Source organism: Mustelus asterias, chromosome 17, assembly GCF_964213995.1.
Source record: "Mustelus asterias chromosome 17, sMusAst1.hap1.1, whole genome shotgun sequence".
In the NCBI taxonomy this organism is placed as follows: domain Eukaryota; kingdom Metazoa; phylum Chordata; class Chondrichthyes; order Carcharhiniformes; family Triakidae; genus Mustelus; species Mustelus asterias.
The window spans coordinates 82,177,006-82,202,845 of NC_135817.1; the positions used below are offsets into that span (position 1 = coordinate 82,177,006).

The window sequence follows — 25,840 nt, forward strand, 5'->3', positions numbered from 1 at the left end:
AATGTCAAACGGTGATGGTTAGATTCTCTCTTGTTGGACCAGCCTCCCATCCATTGACTCTATCTACACTTCCCGCTGCCTCGGCAAAACAGCCAGCATAATTAAGGACACCACGCACCCCGGACATTCTCTCTTCCACCTTCTTCCTTCGGGAAAAGGATATAAAAGTCTGAGGTCACGTACCAACCGACTCAAGAACAGCTTCTTCCCTGCTGCTGTCAAACTTTTGAATGGAGTTACCTTGCATTAAGTTGATCTTTCTCTACACCCTTGCTATGACTGTAACACTACATTCTGCACTCTCTCTTTTCCTTCTCTATGAACGGTATTTTTGTCTGTATAGCGTGCAAGAAACAATACTTTTCAATGTATGATAATACATGTGACATTAATAAATCAAATCAACTCAAATCAAAAGATGTTCATTTCCTGACACTTGGAGGGATGGTAAGAAGGTTACTTTGCTTATACTTACTCCTCAACCATTATCATTTATTATCCAGTTGTTTCTGTATTGTTACCATACGGAAATTGGGTGCTGTGTTTCCTACATTATGATAGTTGTTGTGCTTCAAAAGTACTTAATTAGCTTTAGAGCACTTTGAGACATCCTGAGGTTGTGAAGAGCGTGATATAAAGGCAAGTCTTTCCTTCTTTTGTGGTCGATGTTATAAGAGGCCAGATTATCCCCTTAGTTCAGGTACATTCACAAGCAATCATGTATACACACGGGTGCACACACACATACACTCACACACAGTGCACATACATTGCACACACTCGTGTGGATGAGTGCAACTCCAATAACACTCAGGAAGTTCGACACCATCCAGGACAAAGCAGGCCACTTGACTGGAACCCAAACTGCACCTTAAACGCTCACTTCTTCAAACACCGACACGCTGTGGCAGCAGCGTGTACCATCTCCAAGATGTACTGCAGCAACTCACCAAGACTCCTTTGAAAGAACCAGCCCAGCCATTGATACACAAATCTCATGAAGGAATAAAAGAAACTCCACACACACAAAAACACATGCATGCATGCATGTACACACACACATGCACACAAACACACATATACTTGCACACACAAGCACGCATGCATGAACATACATACTTGTTCACACACACACATGCACACATACATGCATGCATACACACATGCATGCATACTCATGCATGCATGGACATGCACACATACGCACATATGCATACATACATGCGCACACACATGCACACACACACATGCACACACACACATGCACACACACATGCATGCAGACACTCATGCGTGCATGCACATGCACACACATTTGTGCACACACGCGCGTACACATGTGCACACACGGTGCTGTCTCCTCTTTGCTGGGAGGAAACAGCACTTTCAATCCTGTTGTGGTGGAACCCACTGCAGCGGCACAGCCAAAAGTCAACTGACTTTCTGTGGACCGGACAATCCCAGTGGTGGATGGGGCTGGACGATCCAGTGGTGGACGGGGCTGGATAATCCCGCCCATTGTACCTCTCTAACTCTCAGAAGAATTGCCGGCCGTGATTTATTTTTCTATTCCTCTTCGGCTCTCATGCAGTGCTTGTGCTCAGACTCTGAAAGAAACAGGATTAAAAAGAGGATGAGGATTTAAAGTAACCGCAACATGAAATGCGCCAACACACGGAGCTATTCCCTCTGAGAAACTAACTGATAATTCACTGGTTCGCGGGCTACAGATTGGCGCCCATGCGGTGGAATAAAGACTGTGAATCAACAACAGCATGACATGCACTGGATTGATTTGTGATGTGAATTGCATTTTAAACCTGCTGAAGCCATTATAAGAACTTATTACTGCCTTCTAGATCCCTCAAGGACAACACAATAGTCTTCGCTACCTTTAGCTCAACCACAGTCTGTGTTCACTGAAACACAAGAAGGCAGCATCCTACCATATCTCCGAAATATTTCACAAACACCCCTTTGTGTGAATGAGTCGGCACCTTTCTGTCTGAGCTTACGGAGGTGAACACATTCAGCCTCTATTTTGTCCACCACTAGAGCGAAGGGAAAAACAACCACAAAATGAATGACTCAGTCAGTATTTCAGTGGCGCTGGTTGAAGTGGAACGTTGGGAGTTGTTGCTTAGTCGGTAACAGTCTCTGCTCTGAGTACATGGTTGTGTGTTGGAGCCTCACTTCAGAAGCCTGATCACGGAATTCCTGAGGGAGAGGTGCGCCGTCAAAGATCCCATCGCCATGTGGACGGAGAAAGGATGGCGACAACAATGATTTCACAACAATAATGGCAATGGTGGGTTCAAAATGGCTTTTCTGGCTGAGAGTTAAGCATGCTGGGATTTTTGGTCAACTTATAATTAAAACCGGATGTAGGTCGTAAAGTTGCTGTGGTCAGGGAGCTCTGATCTGAAACTTCCTGTGTTGGCCTAATAAGGGAAGCTGTTTACATTAACCCAGACCGTGTGGCTTCGATTTATTACCGTTATGTATGGGACATGTCAAATGTACTCAGCGTAATGGTGTTGTTCAAAAGTAATTTCAATGGATGTTCGGGCCATGTGATCGGTTTCTGGTTACACAGTTGGCTGGATGACAGAGAATCTTCCGGAAGTGAGTGGAGGATTGTGGATAACAAGACATGTGCAGCCTTTGTTTGCCAGCAATAACTCGGAACAGACCAACCATCGCAAGAAGACATGTACCCTGGAGGATGCTTCAGAGAAGGAGATAGATTCTACATCGAGGATATCTCTTGGCCAATGTTTTCCCTAAACTTGGTAGTATCTATTTTCAGTTAAATAGTTAAAGTTGATGTTAATATGCAGTTAAGAGTTAAAGTTCAATTAGAGTTAAAATTCAGTAAAGAGTTAATGAGTTGCAACTGTTTATGTTTGAGTTGGTACTAGAAGTGTTAAATAAAGAAATTGTTGAATTACTGTCCTTGTTTACTTCATTAAACTGGAATGCTTGGAAGGTGTTCAAATTAAAAGCTGTATAACAGCCATTATTTTAAATAAAATCTGAGGGCTTCTTCCTGGTGCCCTGGCTAACATTCATTTGCCGATCAGCATCAATAAAAACAGATTAACTGGTCATCCATTCCAGTGCTAGTTTTGGGAGTTTGCTGTGTGAAAATTGGCTGCCATATTTATTTTATTCTTTTGTGGAATGTGGACATCGCGGGCTTTAGGAGAGCGTTTATCATTCACCCCTCGAATAAAAGCAAAATTCCGCAAATGCTGGAAAACTGAAGTAAAAACAGAAAGTGCTGGAAAGACTCAGCATCTGTGGAGGGAGAAACATGGTTAATGTTTTGAGTACAATATGACTCTGAGAGTTGCGAAGAAAATACTCAATGAACGGGATTTTCTGGCCGCGCCCACCCCAAAATCGGAGAATCCCGCCTGAGGCCAACAGACCTTTGCACGATCCACCCCCTGCCCGTTACAATTCCCGTGGTGAGCAGAATGGGAAAATTCCTCCCTATTTCTTTCTCCACAGATGCTGCCAGACCTTCTGAGTTTTTCCAGAATTTTTTGTTTTTATTGCTCATCTCTTGTTGCCCTTCAGAGGCTGGAGGCGAGCAGTCTCTCTGCTGCTTTCAGCAGGGGAATTCTAGATACAGCAACAGGAAAGGAATGATAAAATAGTTCCAAGTCAAGATGTTGTGTGACTTGGAAGGGAAATTGTAGATGGAGGTGTTGCTGTGTACCTTCTCCCCTTGTTCCTCCAGGCGCTAGAGGTCATGAGATTGGAAGGTGCTGTTGAAGGAAGCTTGTCAAGATGTTGCAGTGGATGGAACACATCTTGTTGATGGTGCACGCTGGTGCTACTGTGTGCTGGTGGTGAAGAGTGAATGTTTAATATGATGGGTGGGGCACCGATCTAGCGAGATGCTTTGTCCTGGATGATGTCAAGCGTCTTGAGTGTTGCTGGAGTTGCACTCATCCAGAAAAGTGGAGAGTATCCCATCACACTCCTGATGGTGGACAGGTTTTGGGAAGGCAGGAGGTGAGATACTTGCTGCCCAATGATCAGCCTCTGACCTGCTCTTGTAACCATAGTACGTGTATGGCTGGTCTAGTTTAGTTTCTCGTCAATGGTAACTCCCAGGACTCAGCAATGATATTATCATTGAATGTCAAGAGGAGATGGTTACATTGCATTTTTGGAGATGGTCATTGCGTGGCACTTGTACGGAACAAATGTCATTGTCCCACATTACAACAATCACTGCACTTCAAACGTGCTTAATTGACTGTCAATCAAACTGGGACATCCTGTGGTCAAAAAAGATGTGCTATAAATGCTTTCTTTGCTTCTCTAACCCTAGTCGGACAAGCTTTGCGGTGAATTTTTCTCCCATTTACCTCTATCTCTTGTAGAAGTTATACTTGCACATTGAAAGAAACAGGCACTAGAGGTTATAAATTGGAGATTAACATGGCAATGAAGTTTCTGTGAAAATCCTCTAGACGCCACACTCCAGTGTCTGTTCGGGTACACTGAGGGAGAATTTAACATGGCCAATGCACCTAACCAGCACATCTTTCTGACTGTGGGAGGAAATTGGAGCACCCGGAGGAAACTCACGCAGACACGGGGAGTACATGCAAACTCTGCACAGACAGTGACCCAGGTCGAGAATCAAACCCAGGCCCTGGCGCTGTGAGGCAGCATTGCTAACCATTGTGCCCTGTGTCTCCCTCGCCACCTTAACTTGGGTAGGGAATTGGTGCCCAAAATCTCTGCTCATTTTGGGATTTTCATTCCAACAATTTACCATGAGCAGAAAAGGAGAGAACTGCTCTCCTCATCCCCTGAGCTGAGATCTCTCTCGTCCATCTCACTACCAGAGGATGTAGAGGCTTTGGAGACGGTACAGGAAAGGTTCACCAGGATATTGCCTGGCTTGGCGGACATTAGCTATGAGGAGAGATTGGACAAATTTAGTTTGTTTTCATTTGAATGTCAGAGGCTGAGGGGTGATCTGATGGAAGTTTACAAAATTATGAGGGACATGAATAGAATGGATAGTTAGAGTTTTTTCCCCAGGGTAGAAATGTCAATTACAAGAAGACATAGGTTTAAGGTCAAAAGGGGAAAGTTTAAAGGAAATGTGAGATGCAAGTATTTTACACAGAGGGTGGTGAGTACCTGGAATGTACTGCCAGGGGAGATGGTAGAAGCAGATACCATAGCAATGTTTAAGAGACATCTTGACAGATAGAAACATAGAAACATAAAAGATGGGAGCAGGAGGAGGCCATTTGGATCTTCACGCCTGCTGTGCCACTTGTCACGATCATGACTGATCATCCAACTCAGTCGCCTAATCCTGTTTTCTCCCCATAACCTTTGATCCCATTCCCCCCAAGTGCTATATCCAGCCACCTCTTGAGTACATTCAATGTTTTGACATCAACTACTTCCTGTGGGAATGAATTCCACAGGCTCACCACTCTTTGGGTGAAGAAATGTCTCCTCATCTCCATCCTAAATGTTCTACCCCGAGTCCTCAGACTGTGATACATGAATAGGGAGGGAATAGAGGGATACAGGTCGCATAGAGGCACAAAGTCTTTCGTTTAGAAAGGCGTCATGTGTCGATGTAGGTTTGGTGGGCCGAAGGGCCTGTTCCTGTGCTGCACTGTTCTTTACTCTTTGTTCATCCATTGAATTAAGCAGTCCACCCACCTCAGGCAATGCAGTGCTCCCTCAGTTCTGCATTGGGGCACCAGCTTGGCGAACGCGCTTCAGTCCTGTAGTGGGGCTTCAATGCACAGTTTTCACTCATCAACAGGAATTGCAGGACACTCAAAAGAAATGGATCTTCTCTGGTTGGGGTTGGGGGGAGGGGAATGAGGCCAGATTGTTGTCCAGTGGGAGGGGGAGGGTCGATGGTTGTCTGGTTGGGAGGGGGAGGGAGGTGGGTCAGATCATTCTCTGGTGAGGGGGTGGGGAGGGAGGAGGAGGCGGGTCAGATGTTCCTCTGTGGGGGTGAGGGGGAGTGAGGCCAGATCATTCTCTGGGGTGGGGGGAGAGGAGTGAGGCCAGATCAGTCTCTGGGGGGGGGGGGGGCGGGGAGTGAGGCCAGATCATTCTCTGGGAGGGGTGGGGGGTAAGATGTATCTCTGGTGGGGTGGCGGGGAGGCTTGATCGCTCACTGGTGCGGGGGGGAGGGGGGGTGCAGATGGATCTCTGGTGGAGGGGAAGGGGGGGCTTCTGCCACTCTGCGAGCGATCGGTGGGGGGGAAGGGGGCAGAGGGTCATGATCAGCCTGGGTAATGGGCGGCTGGATGGATAAGGGGGACGGTGATGTGTGTGGGGGCCATCGCTCCCACTTTTCGCCCCCGGGCTGCTTTCTCCTCTTTCTGCGGCCCGGAGCGATCTGACACGGGCGCGCTTTTTCAAATTTTTTTCTAACTGCGCATGCGCAGTTCAGAGCTCTGATCATTTCGGCTGCGCTAAGCCCCGCCCACAGCGCGAATGGGACCTGCAAATTCTTTTTCAGGCTGAGTGCGTATGGGGGCGCCTGAGAGCAGATTTCCAAGTCGGATCTGAATTGCGCCCAGATTCGGCACTTGGAATGAAAATGGTAAAATCAGGCCCCCATGGCACCAACTTAACTCTCTAAGTAGCCGGAGAATCCCATGGACCTGCACCAGGGGAGAGCACAATGAAGGAATGGACTATTTTCTATTTTCTCAGTTGCAGAATTTAGAAAGTGCTTAAGGCATGTGTAACCACAGTGGCACAGTGGTTGGCACTGCAGCCTCACGGCAGGGACCTGGGTTCAATTCCTGGCTTGGGACATTGTCTGTGCGTAGTGTGTGTGGGTTTCCTCTGGGTGCTCCGCTTTCCTTCCACAGTCTGAAAGGTGTGCTAGTTAGGTGCATTAGCTGTGCTAAATTCCCCCTCAGTGTACCCGAACAGGCGCCGGACTGTGGCAACTAGGAGATTTTCACAGTAACTTCATTGCAGTGTTAATGTAAGACTACTTGTGACACTAATAAATAAACTTGAAAAAAACACATTTAAAAATGCCACACACAGAAATGGAGCACAAGTGGCCTGATATGTCAAGGTCACTAGTCGAAATGCGGATGCCAATATTTCCCAACCATTTTTCCACACCCAGCAAAACAAACATATTAAAAATTGATTTGAAAAACTAATGAGGACTGAAGAAAAATATAAACGGCACATCTGCAGAGAAAAACTGACCATGATGTACAGATTGGAAAATGAACCAATTGAGCAGAGAGGTCGGTAAACTAATTGTTAAAAAAAAAAGAAATAATTAGAGATTAAAAAAATCCAAAAGTGATTATTAAAGTTGGAAGACTGCCCATGAGCACAGTTAAAGTCACCCAATCCACTGGTGTGAGATTATCTCACATTGTCTTGTTGCCAAGGCAACGCTATTTGCTGCAAAGCCGCTTCATCACTAAGATACTTTCTTTTTGGAATTGTATTTGTTGAGCTCAGATAACACCTGTACAGAGAATAATATCAGTGCTTGTACATGTGTGTGGATATGCATGTTTGTGTGCATGTGCAGCTGAGAATACACAGCTGAATACATTGATGGGGGTTGGGAGGTTTTAACTCCCCACCATCTGATATCGAAAACAGGTGTAGACATTGTTAAAATGGAACTGGATCCTCACCTACCAACCTATCGTAGCCAAAGACATCATTTAAATTTGTAGATACCCAAAACACCACTCACCTAAACCCCAATCCCAGAAGAGCAGTCCTACACTGCACTAGCGCAAAAAGTTTATTTATTTGTCATAAGTAGGCTTACATTAACACTGCAATGAAGTTACTGTGAAAATCCCCGAGTCGCCACAGGCCGGCGCCTGTTCGGGTACACTGAGGGAGAATTTAGCATGGCCAGTGCACCTCATCAGCACGTCTTTCGGACTGTGAGAGGAAACCGGAGCACTCAGAGGAAAGCCACGCAGACACGGGGAGAATATGCAAACTCCACACAAACCCGAGCTGGAAATCCAAACCTGGTCGCTGGCGCTGTGAGGCAGCAATGCTAACCATTGTGTCACCGTGCCACCCATGATGTTATTACTTTTACACGGCCATCATCCAGTGCCCTCTCTGAGTCAGATTTCTGACTGACACCCAGTTACAGGTCTCTAGAGGTTATGGCCCCACATCTGAACTTACCAATCCTATTGCATTCATAGTTCTATAACCAGCAACAGCATAGAACCACAGAACCCCTACATTGAAGACAGGCCACTCCGCCCATTGAGTCTGCACTGACTCTCTGTCAGAATATCCTACCCACTCAATCTCTGTAACACCACACATTTACCATGGCTGATCCATCTAACCTACACACCTGGGGACATTAAGGGACAATTTAGCATGGCCAATCCACCTAACCTGCATATCTTTGGACTGGGGGAGGAAACCAGAGCAACTGGAGGAAACCCACGTGGACATGGCAAGGCCAGACTTGAACCAGACCTTGGCGCTGTGAGGCAACAGCACTAACCACTGTGCCACCGTGCTGCCCTGTCATTGTTATTGTTCATCCCTTTTTGCTCTTCAGAAGACAGTGGACAGCCTTCTTTCATGGCAGCCAGAGTGATAAAGGTGCACATGGAGTGTTGTTGTGGAAGGAGTTTCAGGATTTTGACCCAAGATGAGAAAGGGATGGTGATGCATTTCCCAGTCAGGACTGGGTGTGACTTGGAGAGGAACTTAAAGTTAGTGGTGTTCCCATATTCATGCTACTCTTTTTTGAGACAGTTGAGGTCACAAGTTTGAGGAAATACTGGTAAAGAAATCCTGGTGAGTTCCCATTGTGCATCCTGTATATATGATGTGGAGTTGCCGGCGTTGGACTGGGGTAGGCATAGTAAGTAGTCTCACAACACCAGGTTAAAGTCCAACAGGTTTATTTGGTATCAGAAGCTTTCAGAGCGCTGCTCCTTCATCAGGTGAGTCCACCATCATGGTGGTAGAGCCATGATGGTAAGACTCACATTCCAACCATTATCTTGCAATTGAGTCTTTGTCTATATATGCCCTGTTTGTGAACCTAACTTTCTACTCACCTGATGAAGGAGCAGCACTCTGAAAGCTCGTGACACCAAATAAAACTGTTGGACTTGAACCTGGTGTTGTGAGACGTCTTACTGTTCCCAGATGCTGCCTGACCTGCTGAGTATTTCTGGCATTTCCTGTTTTTATTTCAAATTCTTCCGGTCAGAGGGATCTGGGAGTCTCTGTTCATGAAACGTAGAAAGTCAGTATGCAGGTGCAGCGCGTAATAAAAAAGGCAAATGGGATGTTGGCATTTATTGCAAGGGGACTGGAGTATAAAAGTAGAGAAGTGTTTTTGCAATTGTATAGGGTGTTGGTGAGACCACATCTGGAATACGGTGTCCAGTTTTGGTCTCCTTATTTGAGGAAGGATGTGGTGGCATTGGAGGCAGTTCAGAGGAGGTTCACCAGATTGATTCCAGGGATAAAAAGGTTGGCGTATGAGGAGAGATTAAATACTTTGGGCTTGTACTCGCTGGAGTTTAGAAGGATGAAAGGGGATCTGATCGAGGGATATAAAATTTTAAAAGGGATTGATAAAGTAAATGTAGACCAAATGTTTCATCTTATGGGGTAATCTAGAACAAGAGGTCACAGTTATAGGTTGAGAGGCGGTAGATTTAAAACTGAGATGAGGAGGAACTACTTCTTGCAGAGGGTGGAGAATTTGTGGAACTCGCTGCCCCATAGCGCGTTGGAGTCTGAATTATTAAATGGTTTCAAGTTAGGAGATAGATATATTTCTAATTTTAAAAAGGGTAAGCTGAACAGGTAGGGAGGTGGATTTGAGACCAGGAAGAGATCAGCTATGATCTGAGTGAATGGCGGAGCAGGTTCGAAGGGTTGAATGTGCCTACGTCTGCTCTTAGTTTCGATTGTGACAGTGTACTTTAAAGAATTTCTTTTTAAAAATCATGTTCTCACAGCTTCAATGTTTCTTATTGTTGCCAAGCTATCTATCAGATATCCTTTTATTGCTCCTTAAGTGGCTTAAATGGGGACTCAGGTACTTGCTGAGATTAATTTTATGACCCTGCATTGTTAGGAGGAAAACTGGTTGTCAGGTCATGTTGCAGTAGCTCTTTCATTTTCAGTTCTGAGCTGCAGGTTTTAATTTTTAGAAGGGACAGCAAGCAGAAAAGAAATGTTTCTCTCTCCCTTTTTTTTTGAAATTCTGCTGGTTATCTGAAAACAAGGTCTTGTCTTTCTGAAGGGGAGAATCCGTTGTTGGTGGCTTGACCAGAGTCTCACCCTGAGGTTCTGGGAAGCTGTTTTGACTTCAAACTATACTGTATCTGTCAAGAGGACTACTAGAACTTACAAGACTGAGAGTTTTCAATTCTCCAGCCAAAGGACTCAATTCCAGTATCACGTGAGCATTAGACTTTGCTGTGATGAACTTGTTTAAAGGGTTTTGTCTATGGAAGGTTTCCATTGGATTGGAACATCTTAGATATATTTGTTAAGGGTATACATTATCGTGGTTGTTTTGTTTTTGTTTGCAATTGATAAAAGTTATTGCTAATTTTCTTTCCATGAATGTTAACTATATTCTTAAATAAACTTTGTTTGATAAAAGCTTCCTAGTGGGTCACTTGAATCATAACTGAAGTGAATACTATCATGCTTATCCTAGCTAAATTCAAGATGCAAAACTTATGATCCGGAGGGGCTCCATAAAACACTTTGGAGTTTCTGACCTGAACCATAACACTATGTTCCTATTTCAGGCATATTTTGCTTTTGTTTTAGAGTGATTGTTATAGATCAAGGTTCTGGGTTGAGTCCCACTGTGAATTCTGTTTAAAACCAGGGCTCATTGAAACTCAGCCGATTAAAAAAAATCATTCTACAAGTGAGCTATCAGAATGTATCTAGCCTCTTTGACGAGGCCAGCATGGTCTGCAGGAGAGGAGGCCAAGAGAGTAGGTTCTTTTGAAAGAAGTGTGGTCCCTGTGAGAGATTACAGCTCATCCTTTGTCCCTGTTGCTTTGGACGCAATGATTGAGGATACTAGCTTGGGAGATATGGGGCAGGATTCTCCGACCTTATCCCTACCCGCCCCGCTTGGAGTGAGAACAGAGAATTTGGCATTGCAGCCAAATTCTTTCAGTGACACCAGAGAATCCCAGCCGCCAACGGAGGTTTTCCGCAATGATTTAGCTGTGACGGATTTGGATTAACATGAGGAGAGGCAGAGTCAGTGGTTACAGAGTGACAGCGTGAAAGAGTTGGATTAACATTATTAGAACTTGTCATCAGCTGTCCCTCGACTGAAGAAAGAAATCTGCTCAGTGTCACGGGTTTCTGCCATGGGTCTTCACGTGACTGACCAGGCCGATTCGCAACCCACAGATCTTTGAGTTCATAGGGCAGGATGTCCCATGTGTTGGAGGGATGCAGAGTACAACATTGAGTTCCTATTCTTTCTTTTTTTGCCACCCCTCTGCCTCATCATTAAGGTGTACGTATTCAAAGTGTAATGTAGCTTCATGGAATCCTACAGTGCAGAAGGAAGCCATTCGGCCCATCGTGTCTGCACTGACTACAACCCACCCAGGCCCTATCCCCACAACCCCACGCATTTATCCCAGCTAGTTCCCTGACACTAAGTGGCAATTTAGCATGGCCAATCCATCTAACCCGCAAATATTTGGACTGTGGGAGGAAACCGGAGCACCCGGAGGAAACCCACGCAGACACGGGGAGAAAGTGCAAACTCCACTCAGACAGTGACCCAAGCCGGGAATTGAACCTGGATTCCTGGAGCTGTGAGGCAGCAGTGCTAACCACTGTGTCACCATGCCGCTCCTAACTTGAGGGACTAGTTGTCACCATTTTAAATGATTGGTCGGAAATTCCTCCCAGTCATTGGTGTCAATGCTGCTGTGCTTGATGGAGATCTTCAGAGGGTCTTCTTAGGGTTTACTCAGTCATCCCGCAGAACGCTGGCCATTTCACTGCCTCCACTGCACCCTCTGGATTCAAAGGAAAGACTGAGAAACAAACTCCAGTATCCTCCTTGAAGACAGCTTGACACCAACTTTTACAGATGCACCATAGAAAACATTCTTTCCGGATGTATCACAGCTTGGTATGGGGCTCCTGCTCTGCCCAAGACCACAAGGAACTACAAAGGGTCGTGAATGGAGCCCAGTCCATCAGGCAAACCAGCCTCCCATCCATTGACTCTGTCTACACTTGTCACAGCCTCGGCAAAGCAGCCAGCATAATCAAGGACCCCACGCACCCCGGACATTCTCTCTTCCACCTTGTTCCTTCGGGAAAAAGATACAAAAGTCTGAGGTCACGGACCAACCGACTCAAAAACAGCTTCTTCCCTGCTGCCATCAGACTTTTGAATGGACTTACCTTGCATTAAGTTGATCTTTCTCGACATCGTAGCTATGACTGTAATGCAAAATTCTGCACTCTCTCGTTTCCTTCTCTATGAACGGTATGCTTTGTCTGTATTACATGCAAGAAACAATACTTTTCACTGTATGCTAATACATATGACAATAATAAATCAAAAAAAATCAAACATTCAGGCAAAACTTCCTAAAATTCAACTTCAATGTTCTAGACATCACATCCAGATGGCCAAAGTTCATTTCCCCGTCTGGTCCTATTTTCACAACTCTCTTGTCACTCGAGACGCAGTCAGTAACACAGGGCAGTCGGAGGAGAGGGATTACTGTGTGACAGTGTGAGGAAACTGGATTAACATCAGTAGAGATATGGTCGGTAACACCAGGCGGTACTGAGTGACAGTGTGTGGAACCTGGATTAGCATTTGCAGAGATCCTGGGCGGAATCTTCCCCTCCTGCGCACCGCAGGAATCGTTGCGGGCGGGACACGGACCATGCAAAGGTCTATTGACCTCGGGCAGGATTTTCCGGTCTTGGGATGAGCGGAGCCGGAAAATCCCCCCCCCCCGCACCTGGGTCATTAACACAGTATGGTGGGGGGGGGGAGAGGTTGGAGGTGGGGGGTTGGTGGAGCGACACATGAGTGAAAGAGGGGGATTAATAGTCAGTAGAACAGGGCTCTTGTGGAGAGGAGATATGGAGCCCAACAATGTGAAGAAGCTGGATTAATATTAGCAGAGATATCATCAGTAACACGGAGTGTTGACCAGAAGAATTTATTGAACCTGACAGCGAGAGAGTGAGATTAATATCAGAAGAGATAGAGTCAGTAATACGGAGTGCTAGCTGGGAAGAGTTAATGAGTTTGACAGCGTGAGGGAGCTGGATTAATATCAGCAGAGATACAGTAAGGATCACAGGGCAGGGTTCAGAGACTGTGACATTTCAGCTGCAAACATATTAATTCAGCTCCATCTCACAGCGCGACACACTAATAAAGCTCGTTCCTGATATGATGCATTCAGATTGTACCATGTTGTTAATACCAAGAGAAAAAATAGCGACAGGAATAGATATAGCAAAAAAAAACAATTGTTGAATTAAATGGGCGGCACGGTGGCACAGTGGTTAGCCCTGTTGCCTCACAGCGTCAGGGCTTGGGTCACTGTCTGTGTGGAGTTTGCACGTTCTCCCCATTTCTGCGTGGGTTTTCTCCAGGTGCTCCGGTTTCCTCCCACATTCCAAAGATGTGTGGGTTAGATTGATTGGCCATGCTAAATTAACCCTAGTTTCGGGGAGATTAACAGGGAAAATATGTGGGGTCACGGGGATAGGGCGGTTTTGTTGTTGGTGCAGCCTCGATGGGCCAAATGACCTCCTTCTGTACGGTACAGATTCTATGATTTTATGATTCTAAATGTTTTCAGAACATAAGACAGGATGAGAAAGGCAAAATACTGTGGATGCTGCAATCGGAAACAAAAAACAGAAAATGCTGGGAAAATCTCAACACGTCTGACAGGATCTGTGGAGAGGGAATAGAGCCAACGTTTCGAGTCTGGATGACCCTTTGTCAGAGCTGCTGAGATTTTCCAGTATTTTCTGTTTTTGTATAAAACAGGTTGCGCCATTCAGGCCTATGAGCCAGTTTCCCCGGGCAATGGCTGATCTATGTCTTAACTTCTTCTACTTCCATGGGCTACAGAGTACTTATTGCCCTTGGCTAACAAAGACCTATTAACCTCAGTTTCGAAATTTGCAATTAAATATTTTCTAATGGTAAGTTTGGAAAGTTTCTACCTTAGCTCGATGGGCACAGTGGTTAGCACTGCTGCCTCATAGTGCCAGGGACCCAGGTTCAATACCGGCCTTGGGTGACTGCCGGTGTGGAATTTGCACATTCTCCCCGTGCTGCATGGGTTTCCTCCGGGAGCTCCAGTTTCCTTCCACATTTGAAAGATGTGCAGGTCAAGTGGATTAGCCATGCTAAGTTGCCTGTTAGTGTTGCAAGATGTTTAGTTTAGATGGAATAGCCATGGGAAATGTGTGGGGTTACAGGGATAGGGCAGGGGAGAGGTCCAAAGTAAGACAATCTGTCAGACAGTCATTGCAGACTTGATGGGACAAATGGCCTCTTCTGCACTGTGGGGATTCTATCATTCCAATCAAAGAGGCCTTCTTGGCAAGGCTGCCTCTTTAAGTTGGAGAATTAGTGAAGACACTGAGGGTAATTTTCACCTTTGTCCCTGGCAGTGAGCTGGAAAGGCTTATTCATTCACAGAAAGCCAAAGGATATGAGAATTGGACCATTTACATAAAGGCCGAGTGGTATGGCCCAATGGTTTGCTGTTACTGCGCAAGGAATAAAGTTGAAGAGGGAACTTAAAGGGGACATGATACAATTCTTCAAAATGTCTTTTGTCATTCATGGGGTCCATTGATACAAGACAGTGGCCAGACTTTTACACTCCCCCAGCTCCCCCATCAACCCCTTCCTCACCCTGGTTGGTTCTGAAGTGGTGAGATGGACAGGATTCCCTCCAGGATCCAGCTTGCCCAACTCAGATTTTGCAGCGCTAAGGCCCTTAAGTTGCCATTTAATTCCCAGCCTCGATTGTTAGACTGGTGTCAGAGCAAGATGGGAACATGAGAAAGTTAGAAACAACCATCTTGGGCAGGAAGGCCCCTTCAGATTTGGGGCATCCTCTCCTCTGGGACCTGGGAACTCTGGCTCTCCTCCAAACCCCACCCTGCCCCCAGCCTAACCCCACACTGAAATCACCCCCTCCCGATCCCTCCAGGGCAACCCCTGCCCTCCGACCTTCCCGTATCATGAAATGTGTAAATGTGGAATTCACTACCAAGAGAATGGTTGAGACAAATATCTTAGAGACTTTCAGGAGGAAACAAGACAAGTACCTGAGAAAATAGCGAATAGAATGACTTTTTAAAAATTCATTCATGCGATGTGGGCATCGTTAGCTGGGTCAGCATTTATTGCCCATCCTTGAGGGCAGTTAAGAGTCAACCACTTTTGTGGCTCTGGAGTCACTTGTAGGCCAAACCAGGTAAGGGCAGCAGATTTCCTTCCCTAAAGGACATTAGTGAACCAGATGGGTTTTTCTGATAATCAACAATGGTTTCATGGTCATCGTGGTTGCCTGGTATGGAAGGGCTTAGTTATGAGGAGAGATTGGGTAAACTGGGGTTGTTCTCACTGGAAAGACGGAGGATGAGGGGTGATCTAATAGAAGTGTATAAAATTATGAAAAACATAGATAGGGTGAACGGTGGGAAGCTTTTTCCCAGGTCGGTGGTGACGTTCACAAGGGGTCATAGGTTCAAGGTGAGGGGGGGGGGAGGTTTAACACGGATATCAGAAGGACGTATTTTACACAGAGGGTGGTGGGGGCCTGGAATGCGCTGCCAGGCAAGGTGGTGGAGGCCGTCACACTGGGAACGTTTAAGACTTATCTAGATAGCCACATGAATGGAGTGGGAATGGAGGGATACAAAAGAATGGCCTAGTTTGGACCAGGGAGCGGCGCGGGCTTGGAGGGCCGAAGGGCCTGTTCCTGTGCTGTATTGTTCTTTGTTTGTTCATCATCAGACTTTTAACTTCAGATTTCTATTGAATTCAAGTTTCACCACCTGCCATGGTGGGATTTGAACCAGGGTCCCCAGAGCATTACCTTGGGCTTCTGGATTACCAGTCCAGCAACAATACCACTCCGCCACTGTCTCCCCTAAAAACTGAAATGAGGTAACTGGAAAAGGAGTAGATTTATGTTGAAATTAAACACTTTGGGTGGAAGGAATTAAAGTCATAGACATAGAGGTTTACAGCATGGAAACAGGCCCTTTGGCCCAACTTGTCCATGCCGCCCTTTTGTTTAAACCCCTAAGTTAGTCCCAATTGCCCGCATTTGGCCCATATCCCTCTATACCCATCTTACCCATGTGACTGCCTAAACGCTTTTTAAAAGACAAAATTGTACCCGCCTCTACTACTACCTCTGGGAGCTTGTTCCAGACACTCACCACCCTCTCTGTGAAAAAATTGCCCCTCTGAACCCTTTTGTATCTCTCCCCTCTCACCTTAAACCTATGCCCTTTAGTTTTAGACTCCCCTACCTTTGGGAAGATATTGACTATCTGGTTGATCTATGCTCCTCATTATTTTATAGACCTCTATCAGATCACCCCTCAAACTTCTACGCTCCAGAGAAAAAATGTTCCGATGTTGTATTTTCTCTGTAAAACTCAGCTGTCCTTTGTTCCTTAAAAAGGTTTATGGATAAACTCCATCCTTAAAAGAAGGTCCGGAGTTTCTTTAAAAGGCAGTGGCACTTGCTCTTTGAAAAGGCTCTTCATTTTTTTACATCAAGTTCCAATGGCAAGACACCCTTTTTAGCAGGAGTCCTGATGGAAACATCCTCTCTGTAAAAGAGGTTCCTCGTAACACTCTACTTAAAATGGTTCACAACGATAAGAATCCTTTTTGGCAAGGGCGGCACGGTAGCACAGTGGTTAGCACTGCTGCTTCACAGCTCCAGGGTCCTGGGTTCGATTCCCGGCTCGGGTCACTGTCTGTGTGGAGTTTGCACATTCTCCTCGTGTCTGCGTGGGTTTCCTCCGGGTGCTCCGGTTTCCTCCCACAGTCCAAAGATGTGCGGGTTAGGTTGATTGGCCAGGTTAAAAATTGCCCCTTCGAGTCCTGGGATGTGTAGGTTAGAGGGATTAGCGGGTAAATATGTGGGGTGGGATTGTGGTCGGTGCAGACTCGATGGGCCGAATGGCCTCCTTCTGCACTGTAGGGTTTCTAAGAGTCAGAGGTATCAAGACTTCCTTTTCGAAAGGGCTCTGACGGAGAGATTCCCACTTCCAAAGTAGATCTGATGACGAGGTCAACAGTGGGGGATTTCCTGAAGTAAGATCGATATAAAAATGATATATATTCCTGTCAGGCAAAGAGTGTGCATCAGAAGATAGAGTTTCAAGGATAAAGAGAAAGAAGCAACTGAACAGAAGCTTAAAAAGAAAGCATATGATAACACCAGATTAACATGAGTACAAGTGACCATGAAAAATATAGTGTGTGCTGCTGAGGTGAGAAGGAAGATTAGAAGCGATATGAGGGAATTATGAGGAAAGGATAACATGTCACATAAAAGGAAACCAGAGGGGAGATGTGAAGAAATTGTTTTACACAGTGAGTTGTTACGATATGGAATGCGCTGCCTGTAAGGATTCAACAGGAACTTTCAAAAGAGAATTAGACATATAGTGGAAAAGATGCAGGAACAAATAAGGACTGCTGAAGTGTTCCCCGACTGGAAGGGAACTCTCCGGCCTGGTGATTGTCGTGTGGAGTCCGTTCATCCGTTTTCGCAGTGTCTGCTTCATCTCGCCGATGGACCACACCTCGGGACATCCTTACCTGCAGCGTATTGTACGGGAGCTCTTCAGCGGTCACGGGCATTCAGCCTCTGATCTTCGGGTAAGCGTTTTCCAAGGCGGCCTTCAAGACACACGACAACACAGAATCGCTGAGCAGAAACTGAAAGCCGAGTTCCATACACATGAAGACGGCCTCAACCGGGATCTAGGGTTCATGTCAGACTGTAACCCCCACCATCCTGCCTGGGTTTGCACAGTCCTACTAACTGTCCCGACTTGAGACAATTCACACCTCTTTAACTTGTGATTATCCCTCTCTCCACTCGCACTGTTTGTACCTGTAAAGACTTGATTACCTGTAAAGACTCACATTCCAACCATTCTTCACATTCCAATCTGTAGTTATCTTGCAATTGTGTCTCTGTCTATATATACCGTGATTGTGAATTAACCTCCACTCACCTGATGAAGGGGCAGTGCTCCAAAAGCTTGTGATTCCAAATTGACCAGGATTTTAACCTGGTGTTGTGAAGCTTTAAACAACTCATTATCCTTTCTCAAAACTAGGAAGTGGCCTTACACTACATATGCCTTATCAAAGCCTTGCTCTTCAGAATCTTAACATCGCCATGTGGCCTCATCAGGAGTCAGTTTAGGCCAGTGAGCACAGGGGTAACAAGTGAATGGGATTCGGTGCAAGTTCAGACACGGGCAGCAGAGTTTTGGATGTGTTATGGAAGGGGGGAAGGTGAGAAGTTGGCCGGTACATTGGAACGGTTAAGCCTAGAGGTCGCAAAGGTGTGGATAACAATTTCAGCAGCGGAGGAAGAACTGAGACAAGAGACAGAGTCGGAGGTGGAAATAAGTGGCCGGGAGTTCATCCCATGGTAAAATATGACACCAGGGTTGCAAACAGACTGGTTCAGCCTCAGGGAGTTGCCGACAGATGCCCCTGTTTCGAACTGATACAAGGTGCTTTAAATAGATTCAAATTTCTGATGTGCGCCAGTTATTAAACGTACAGCGGTTGTGCAGAGGTTGGTACATTTATCCATTAAGATAAGACCATCATCAGCTTGAAATCACAGGAAGGAATCTTTGTGCACTATTAATTCAGACGCAGCTGCTTTTCACACGGGTGATACCTGAACAGTATATTCCGAAATGAGTTTTACAGCTCTGTACTCCCTCGGGCCCTCTGTAAATGCAATCAAATCCATCTGCATCTCAGCAGCCAGTGTGACAGAACATTCTCTCCTGCTAATTTATAACAATTGACGGGTCCAGTCACAAGCCAAAAGCAAATATGTAACTGCTGTACTATGGCCGAATTCATTATCTTCTTTTGTTCTCAGCAAGGTGAGCTGGTTTTAGCGCCACTAAATCAGAATCAGATCCCCAAAGACATGGTTGGGTGCAGTGGAATGTCCCTTGAACATGTATCTGCCCCATCTGAAGAAGTGCACCCCCCACCCCGCACTAGGATGAGATTATTCCTGTTTCCATTTTGGATACACCCCCACACAGAACAGTCCAGATCACTTTAACCTCGGAGTCTTGCCACCTGTAAGGCAAGGAGATGTGCCCATGCATGCCCAAGCCCCTCCCCTGCCCTTACCCTTGTCTATTTTATTTATGGCGGCACGGTGGCACAGTGGTTAGCACTGCTGCCTCAAAGCGCCAGGGACCTGGGTTAGATTTCCGGCTTGGGTCACTGTCTGTGTGGAGTTTGCACGTTCTCCCCGTGTCTGCGTGGTTTCCTCTGGGTGCTCCCGTTTCCTCCCACAGCCTGAAAGGTGTGTTGGTTAGGTAAGTGTATTGGCCATGCTAAATTCTGCCTCAGTGTACCTGAACAGTGGCGACTAGGGGATTTTCACAGTAACTTCATTGCAGTGTTAATGTAAGCCTACTTGTGACATTAATAAATAAACTTTTAACTTTAACCAATTCTAATGTGAGTCTCAGAACTTGATTTGATTTGATTTATTATTGTCACATGTATTGGCATACAGTGAAAAGTATTGTTTCTTGCCTGCTCTGCAAACAAAGCATACCATTCATAGAGAAGGAAATGAGGGTGCAGAATGTAGTGTTACAGTTATAGCTAGGGTATAGAGAAGGATCAACTTAGTGTGAGGAAGAAGCTGTTCTTAAGTCGATTGGTACATGACCTCAGACTTTTGTATCTTTTTCCCGACGGAAAAAAGTGGAAGAGAGAATCTCCAGGGTGCGTGGGGTCCTTAGTTATGCTGGCTGTTTTTCTGAGGCAGCGGGAAGTGTAGACAGAGTCAATGGATGGGAGGCTGGTTTGCGTGATGGATTGGGTTACAGTCACAACCTTTTGTAGTTTCTTGTGGTCTTGGGCAGAGCAGGAGCCATATCAAACTGTGATACAACCAGAAAGAATGCTTTCTTTGGTGCATCTGTAAAAGTTGGTGAGAGTCGGAGCTGATGTGCCAAATTTCCTTAGTGTTCTGAGAAAGTAGTGGCGTTGGTGTGCTTTCTTAACGATAGTGTCGGCATGGGGGGACCAGGACAGGTTGTTGGTGACTTGGACACCCAAAAACTTGAAGCTTTTGACCATTTCTATATCATCCCCATTGATGTCGACAGGGGCATGTCCTCCACTACGCTTCCTGAAGTCGATGACAATCTCCTTTGTTTTGTTGACATTGAGGGAGAGATTATTGTCATTATTGTCCATGGGGTCTCAACTGACAATTCAGAGCGGTACTCAGAGAGTGCTGCAGAGTCAGAGGTGTCGACATTTTGGATGGGATGTTACACTGAGGCCCCTTCATCCTGTTGAGTGGATTTAAAAGATCCCATGGCACTATTTTGAAGGAAATTTGGTGAGTTCTCCCCCCAGTGTTGTGGTCAATATTGATCCCCAACCAACGCTACTGAAGCAGATTGTTTTACTGTTGCAGTTTCTGGGAGCTTGCTGTGTAGACTCGTGTTTTCTATATTATGCTGATGACTTCAAGAGTACGTCATTGGCTTTGAGAAGTCCTAATGTCAATAAAGGTGCCACGTAAATGCAACTTATCTTGTTTTCTTTCTCTCTGTTGATATTTCATTCAGTAACTTGATTAGATCTGTGAAACTCTTTGATGCGGTGAGTTTGAAACTGATCTGAGGAGGTCCCTTGACAAGCTTGTTTGCAGCGCTTGCTTTGCTGAACCATGTGGATCGAGAGGATTTGATTTCCTGCTCTGAGCTGAATTAGCCGCTCAGGATGGTAGACGTGACCTGTAACCTTGACAACGTTGGCCAAGTGGGGCAGTGAGGCAGTAGACCGATTGGAGTCAGAACAGATCAAGCACCTTTCAGGAAAAGTGTTAAGTGAGCTCCGACTGCAAAATGTGCCGCTATTAATCTAGGAGAATCACCATTGGCTGTAAAAGTGATACCCATTGCCACCACATGTCAATTGATAATTGTTTATGCTCATACGGAATCAAGGAATCATAAAATAGTACAGCACACAAGAAGGCCATTCATCCTATTGAGTTCGTGCTAGCTCTTTCAAAGAGCAACCTAATTAGCCCCACTGACACCACTACAACTGAGGTGGAGATGCCGGCATTGGACTGGGGTGGGCACAGTAAGAAGTCTCAAAACACCAGGTTCAAGTCCAACAGGTTTATTTGGAATCATGAACTTTCGGAGCGCTGCTCCTTCATCAGGTGATTGGACTCCACTCCCCTGCTTTGTTTCTGTGTGTGTGTGTGTGTATGTGTGTATGTACCTATGTTTCTTTGCATATTTGTGAGTATATTTGTGTGTATGTTGTGTGCATACCTGTGTGTCTCTGTGGACTCCACTCACCTGATGAAGGAGCAGTGCTCCGAAAGCTCGTGATTCCAAATAAACCTGTTGGACTTTAACCTGGTGTTGGGAGACTTCTTACTGTACCTCTACAACTGGGAGTGTGTGTATGTGCATGTATGTGTGTATGCGTGCGTGTGTGTGAATTTGTTTCTGTATGTGTATGTTGTGTGCGTATCTATATGTCTCTGTATATTTCTGTGAGTATATTTCTTCTGTGTGTGTTTATGTACCTATGTTTCTCTGTATATTTGTGAGTATATTTGTGTGTGTGTGTGTGTTGTGTGCGTACCTCTGTGTCTCTGTACATTTCTGTGAGTATATTTCTGTCTCTGTATGTGTGTGCATGTTTACGTCTGTGTGAGTGCAAGAATATGTAGATATAATTATCCTTGGTTGCTCTATCTTCACACTAGCCCTGTTCTGTCTGGTAAGTGCAGAGCGTGCTGTCTGATGCTGCAGCTTCTAAGCACCCTCAGGGGAGCTAAAACCTTTAATGTGTCATTTAATATGCTGGATAAATGACATCACTAATAATGGGGAACAATAGAATTACTCCTGAGCCATGTTAATTAACATTAACATGTGTTAATTGTAGACAGGAGCTTTTTGTATCCTTTCGTTCTAATTGTTGATTAGTATGTTATGCTGAAGCGGATTTCTTGCTGTTGTTTATGTGACACCCTTGTCAGAGACTTGTCTTCCTCCAGTATCACCCTGACTGCTTATCTTCTGCTGCGCTCTCGATCTTCACACCGGTCTTTTGGAGGCATGGGATTGATGCAGATCCACCCTTGTAACATTGTCCAATTCCAGCCTGCCTCAGCTCATGTGCTGCTGGAACCCACGTGTGTATGTGTGCCTTTCCAGGCCTGGATTCTGTGCTCCTGAGGCAGCTGCGCAGAGTCAAGAAATCTCCGGACTCACTGCACCCACCTCTGGACAAAGTGCCCCGAATGGCGGGATCTTCATTCCAGGGGTTTGGGGCAGGAGATTGTGGTGAACCATCGTTGGTTCCCACTGTGGGATTGTTCTAATGTTGTTGTTGGGTTGTTCTAATGTTGTTGTTGGGCGAGGGTGGGAGTGATACACCTGTGGTTGTTACTGTTGTGGCACATCCCAGTCGGGCTCCGCCTCCTGGGAGAGGTATAAGACCCCCTGCTCGGGTGGGACCTCTTCAGTCTGGGATAGTGTGTTAAAGTTCTGATAGTTCCATTGTTAGTTAATAAAAGCCTTCTTTTACCGAAGCTTCGTGCCTCGTGTCCAATTGATGCGCATCAGAGATACAAGTGCAGTTTGGAGTCAGGCCCGCCTACCCCCCAAAGCAGATTGGAGGCAGACACAGGGGCTTGCATGTAGCGAGGCAGACTGGTTAATAGACCCTCGTCAATCCTTTGGGACTTTGTCCCAGCTGTTTTGTTAGGTGGTGGAAAACAGTCAAGAAGTAACAATGCTGTGATTATAACACTTAGGGTTATGACAACAAGCAACTATTGAAACTGATGGAACAGATTTTGTTCCACTCACATAAGTTGCTATTGTTGAAATTGGGGCAACGTTCTTCAGAAACACAACCTCCAGCCGGCACACGACACAGTTTTTCAACATTAAATTTTTAAAGGGCAGACCATTTAAATAACTTGACAGCTTGACAGTTCCATAGACCTTATTCAGCCATTTACATCAACTCTAAGAATTCATAACCCACAAGCTGCAAGATAAAGCCCTTCTTGCAACCGAAAAGTGGAAGGTTTGAAGTTCAAATGGCCTTCCTGAGTTCAGCTTTTCCTTGTGTGTGAATCATGTTCTGCCCTGGTCTCCAATCAGAAATGGGGGTGGGACTTTTGGATGCAGATCCTACCTGCTATTTTTAAAGGCCCCTGCATCCTCCACAACTCTTCAAAAATCTAGGTTGTTAAATCCAGATTTGGTGGTTCCAATTCTTTCCTGGCTGGACTTCCATCTCCCACTCTCCATGAATTATAGAATCCCTACAGTGCAGAAGAGGCCATTTGGCACATTGAGTCTGCATCGACTCTCTGACAGAGTGCTTTACCCAGGTCCTCCCCCTATAACCCCACATATTTCCCATGGCTAATCCACTTAACCTACACATATTGTGACACTAAGGAGCAATTTAGCATGGCCAGTCCACCTAACCTACACATCTTTGGAGTGTTGGAAGAAACCGGAGCACCCGGAGGAAATCCACACAGACACAGAGACAATATGCAGACTCCACATAGACAGTGACCCGAGGCCAGAATTGAACCTGGGTCCCTGGCACTGTGAGGCAGCAGTGCTAACCACTGTGCCACCATGCCACCTGCTCTGGCATTTACTGAAATTGTGCTTTATTCACACCTCAACTCTATTTGGTTACCTTTGCACATTAATGCCCATACCAATTATTAATCTATCGATCTCCTTCTCAATACATGTTATTTTGTGGCGGGTTTTAACCAAACACAGTAAGATTTAATTACCACCAGATGCAGTCCAGTTCCTGTCTGTAACTAACAGCCAATCATCACACTTACTCTTTTTTCAATCTTCCGCTAAGATCGGAGATGGACCATGAGTAGCTCTTCCCATTCCATCCCAGGAAATTCCGAGAGTTCGCCAGCTCTTGCCACCTCCGCGCAAGCTAAAGAGGCCTGATCCGAAAGTATGTTTTGATCCAGATATGATGTGGAGATGCCGGCGTTGGACTGGGGTAAACACAGTAAGGAGTCTAACAACACCAGGTTAAAGTCCAACAGGTTTATTTGGTAGCAAACGCCACTAGCTTTTGGAGCGCTGCTCCTTCGTCAGGTAAGTGGAAGATCTGATAAACCTGATAAATCAAATAAACCTGTTGGACTTTAACCTGGTATTGTTAGACTCCTTACTGTGTTGATTCAGATTTGTTTTAATTCATTAGTGGGACATGGGCGTCGCTGGCTGGCCAGCATTTGTTGCCCATCCCTAGTTGTCCTTGAACTGAGTGTCTCGTTCGGCCATTTCAGAGGGCAATCGAGAGTCAACCACATTTCTGTGTCTCTGGAGTCACATGTAGGCCAGGCCAGGTAAGGATGGCAAATTTCCTTCCCTAAAGGGCATTAATGAACCTGATGGGTTTTTCCAACAATCAGCTTTGGTTTCATGGTGATCAGTAGATTCTTAATTCCAGGTTCTTTTAATTGAATTCAAATTCCACCATCTGCCATGGCGGGATTCGAACCTGGGGGCCCCAGAACATTAGCTGAGTTTCGGGGTTACTAGTTGAGCGATAATGCCACTAGGCTATCACCTCCCCATCTCCTTGGATGTACAGTTTGAGCTGGATGTGCAGCCTTGTTGGATTATACACATTAATCTGAATGCACAGCTTAAGGCAGATGCCCGGCCTGAATGGTCGATGCTTCAGACCAAGGCAGTGAAATGAAGGAACTGCATTTACATAGCTCCTTTCACAAAATCAACATGGCCCGTGTGTGCTTCACAGCCAGTGCAATAATAGAAGTGTAGCAGAGGAAATTTTGTGCACAGCAAAATCCCACAGCGAAGGATGGGCCTCTGTGGTCGGCAGACTGATCCCCGCTTGTCGTACGAGGAATGTTTGAGAACTCTGGGTCTGTACTCGTTGGAGTTTAGAAGGATGAGGGGGGATCTTAATGAAACTTACAGGATACTGCGAGGCCTGGATAGAGTGGACGTGGAGAGGATGTTTCCACTAGTAGGAAAAACTAGAGGACAACCTCAGGCTAAAGGGACGATCCTTTAAAACAGAGATGAGGAGGAATTTCTCCAGCCAGAGAGTGGTGAATCTGTGGAACTCTTTGCTGCAGAAGGCTGTGGAGGCCAGGTCATTGGGTGTCTTTAAGACAGAGGTAGATAGGTTCTTGATTAATAAGGGGGTCAGGGATTATGGGGAAAAGGCAGGAGAATGGGGATGAGAAAAATATCAGCCATGACTGAACAGCGGGCCAGACTCTATGGGCCGAATGGCCTAATTCTGCTCCTATGTCTTATGGTCTTATGGCCTTGTTTGATTTGATTTTTGATTTGATTTGATTTGATATATTATTGCCACATATACTAGAAGAGTTGAAGAGATGAGAACATTTCTAAACCGATGTGTGACAAAGATATAGCTTTTTCA

General features: G+C 45.6%; 1 protein-coding gene across 1 annotated transcript in view; it reads left to right on the plus strand.

Annotated features, from left to right (window-relative positions):
• Nucleotides 1-25,840, plus strand: part of ncam2a (neural cell adhesion molecule 2a) — a 543,279-nt gene that overhangs the window by 26,852 nt on the left and 490,587 nt on the right. The window contains exons 3-5 of the mRNA XM_078231910.1: nucleotides 18,433-18,752; nucleotides 19,221-19,224; nucleotides 24,302-24,364. Coding sequence (XP_078088036.1) covers nucleotides 18,433-18,752; nucleotides 19,221-19,224; nucleotides 24,302-24,364 — 387 coding nt within the window. The remainder of the gene's footprint in view (nucleotides 1-18,432; nucleotides 18,753-19,220; nucleotides 19,225-24,301; nucleotides 24,365-25,840) is intronic.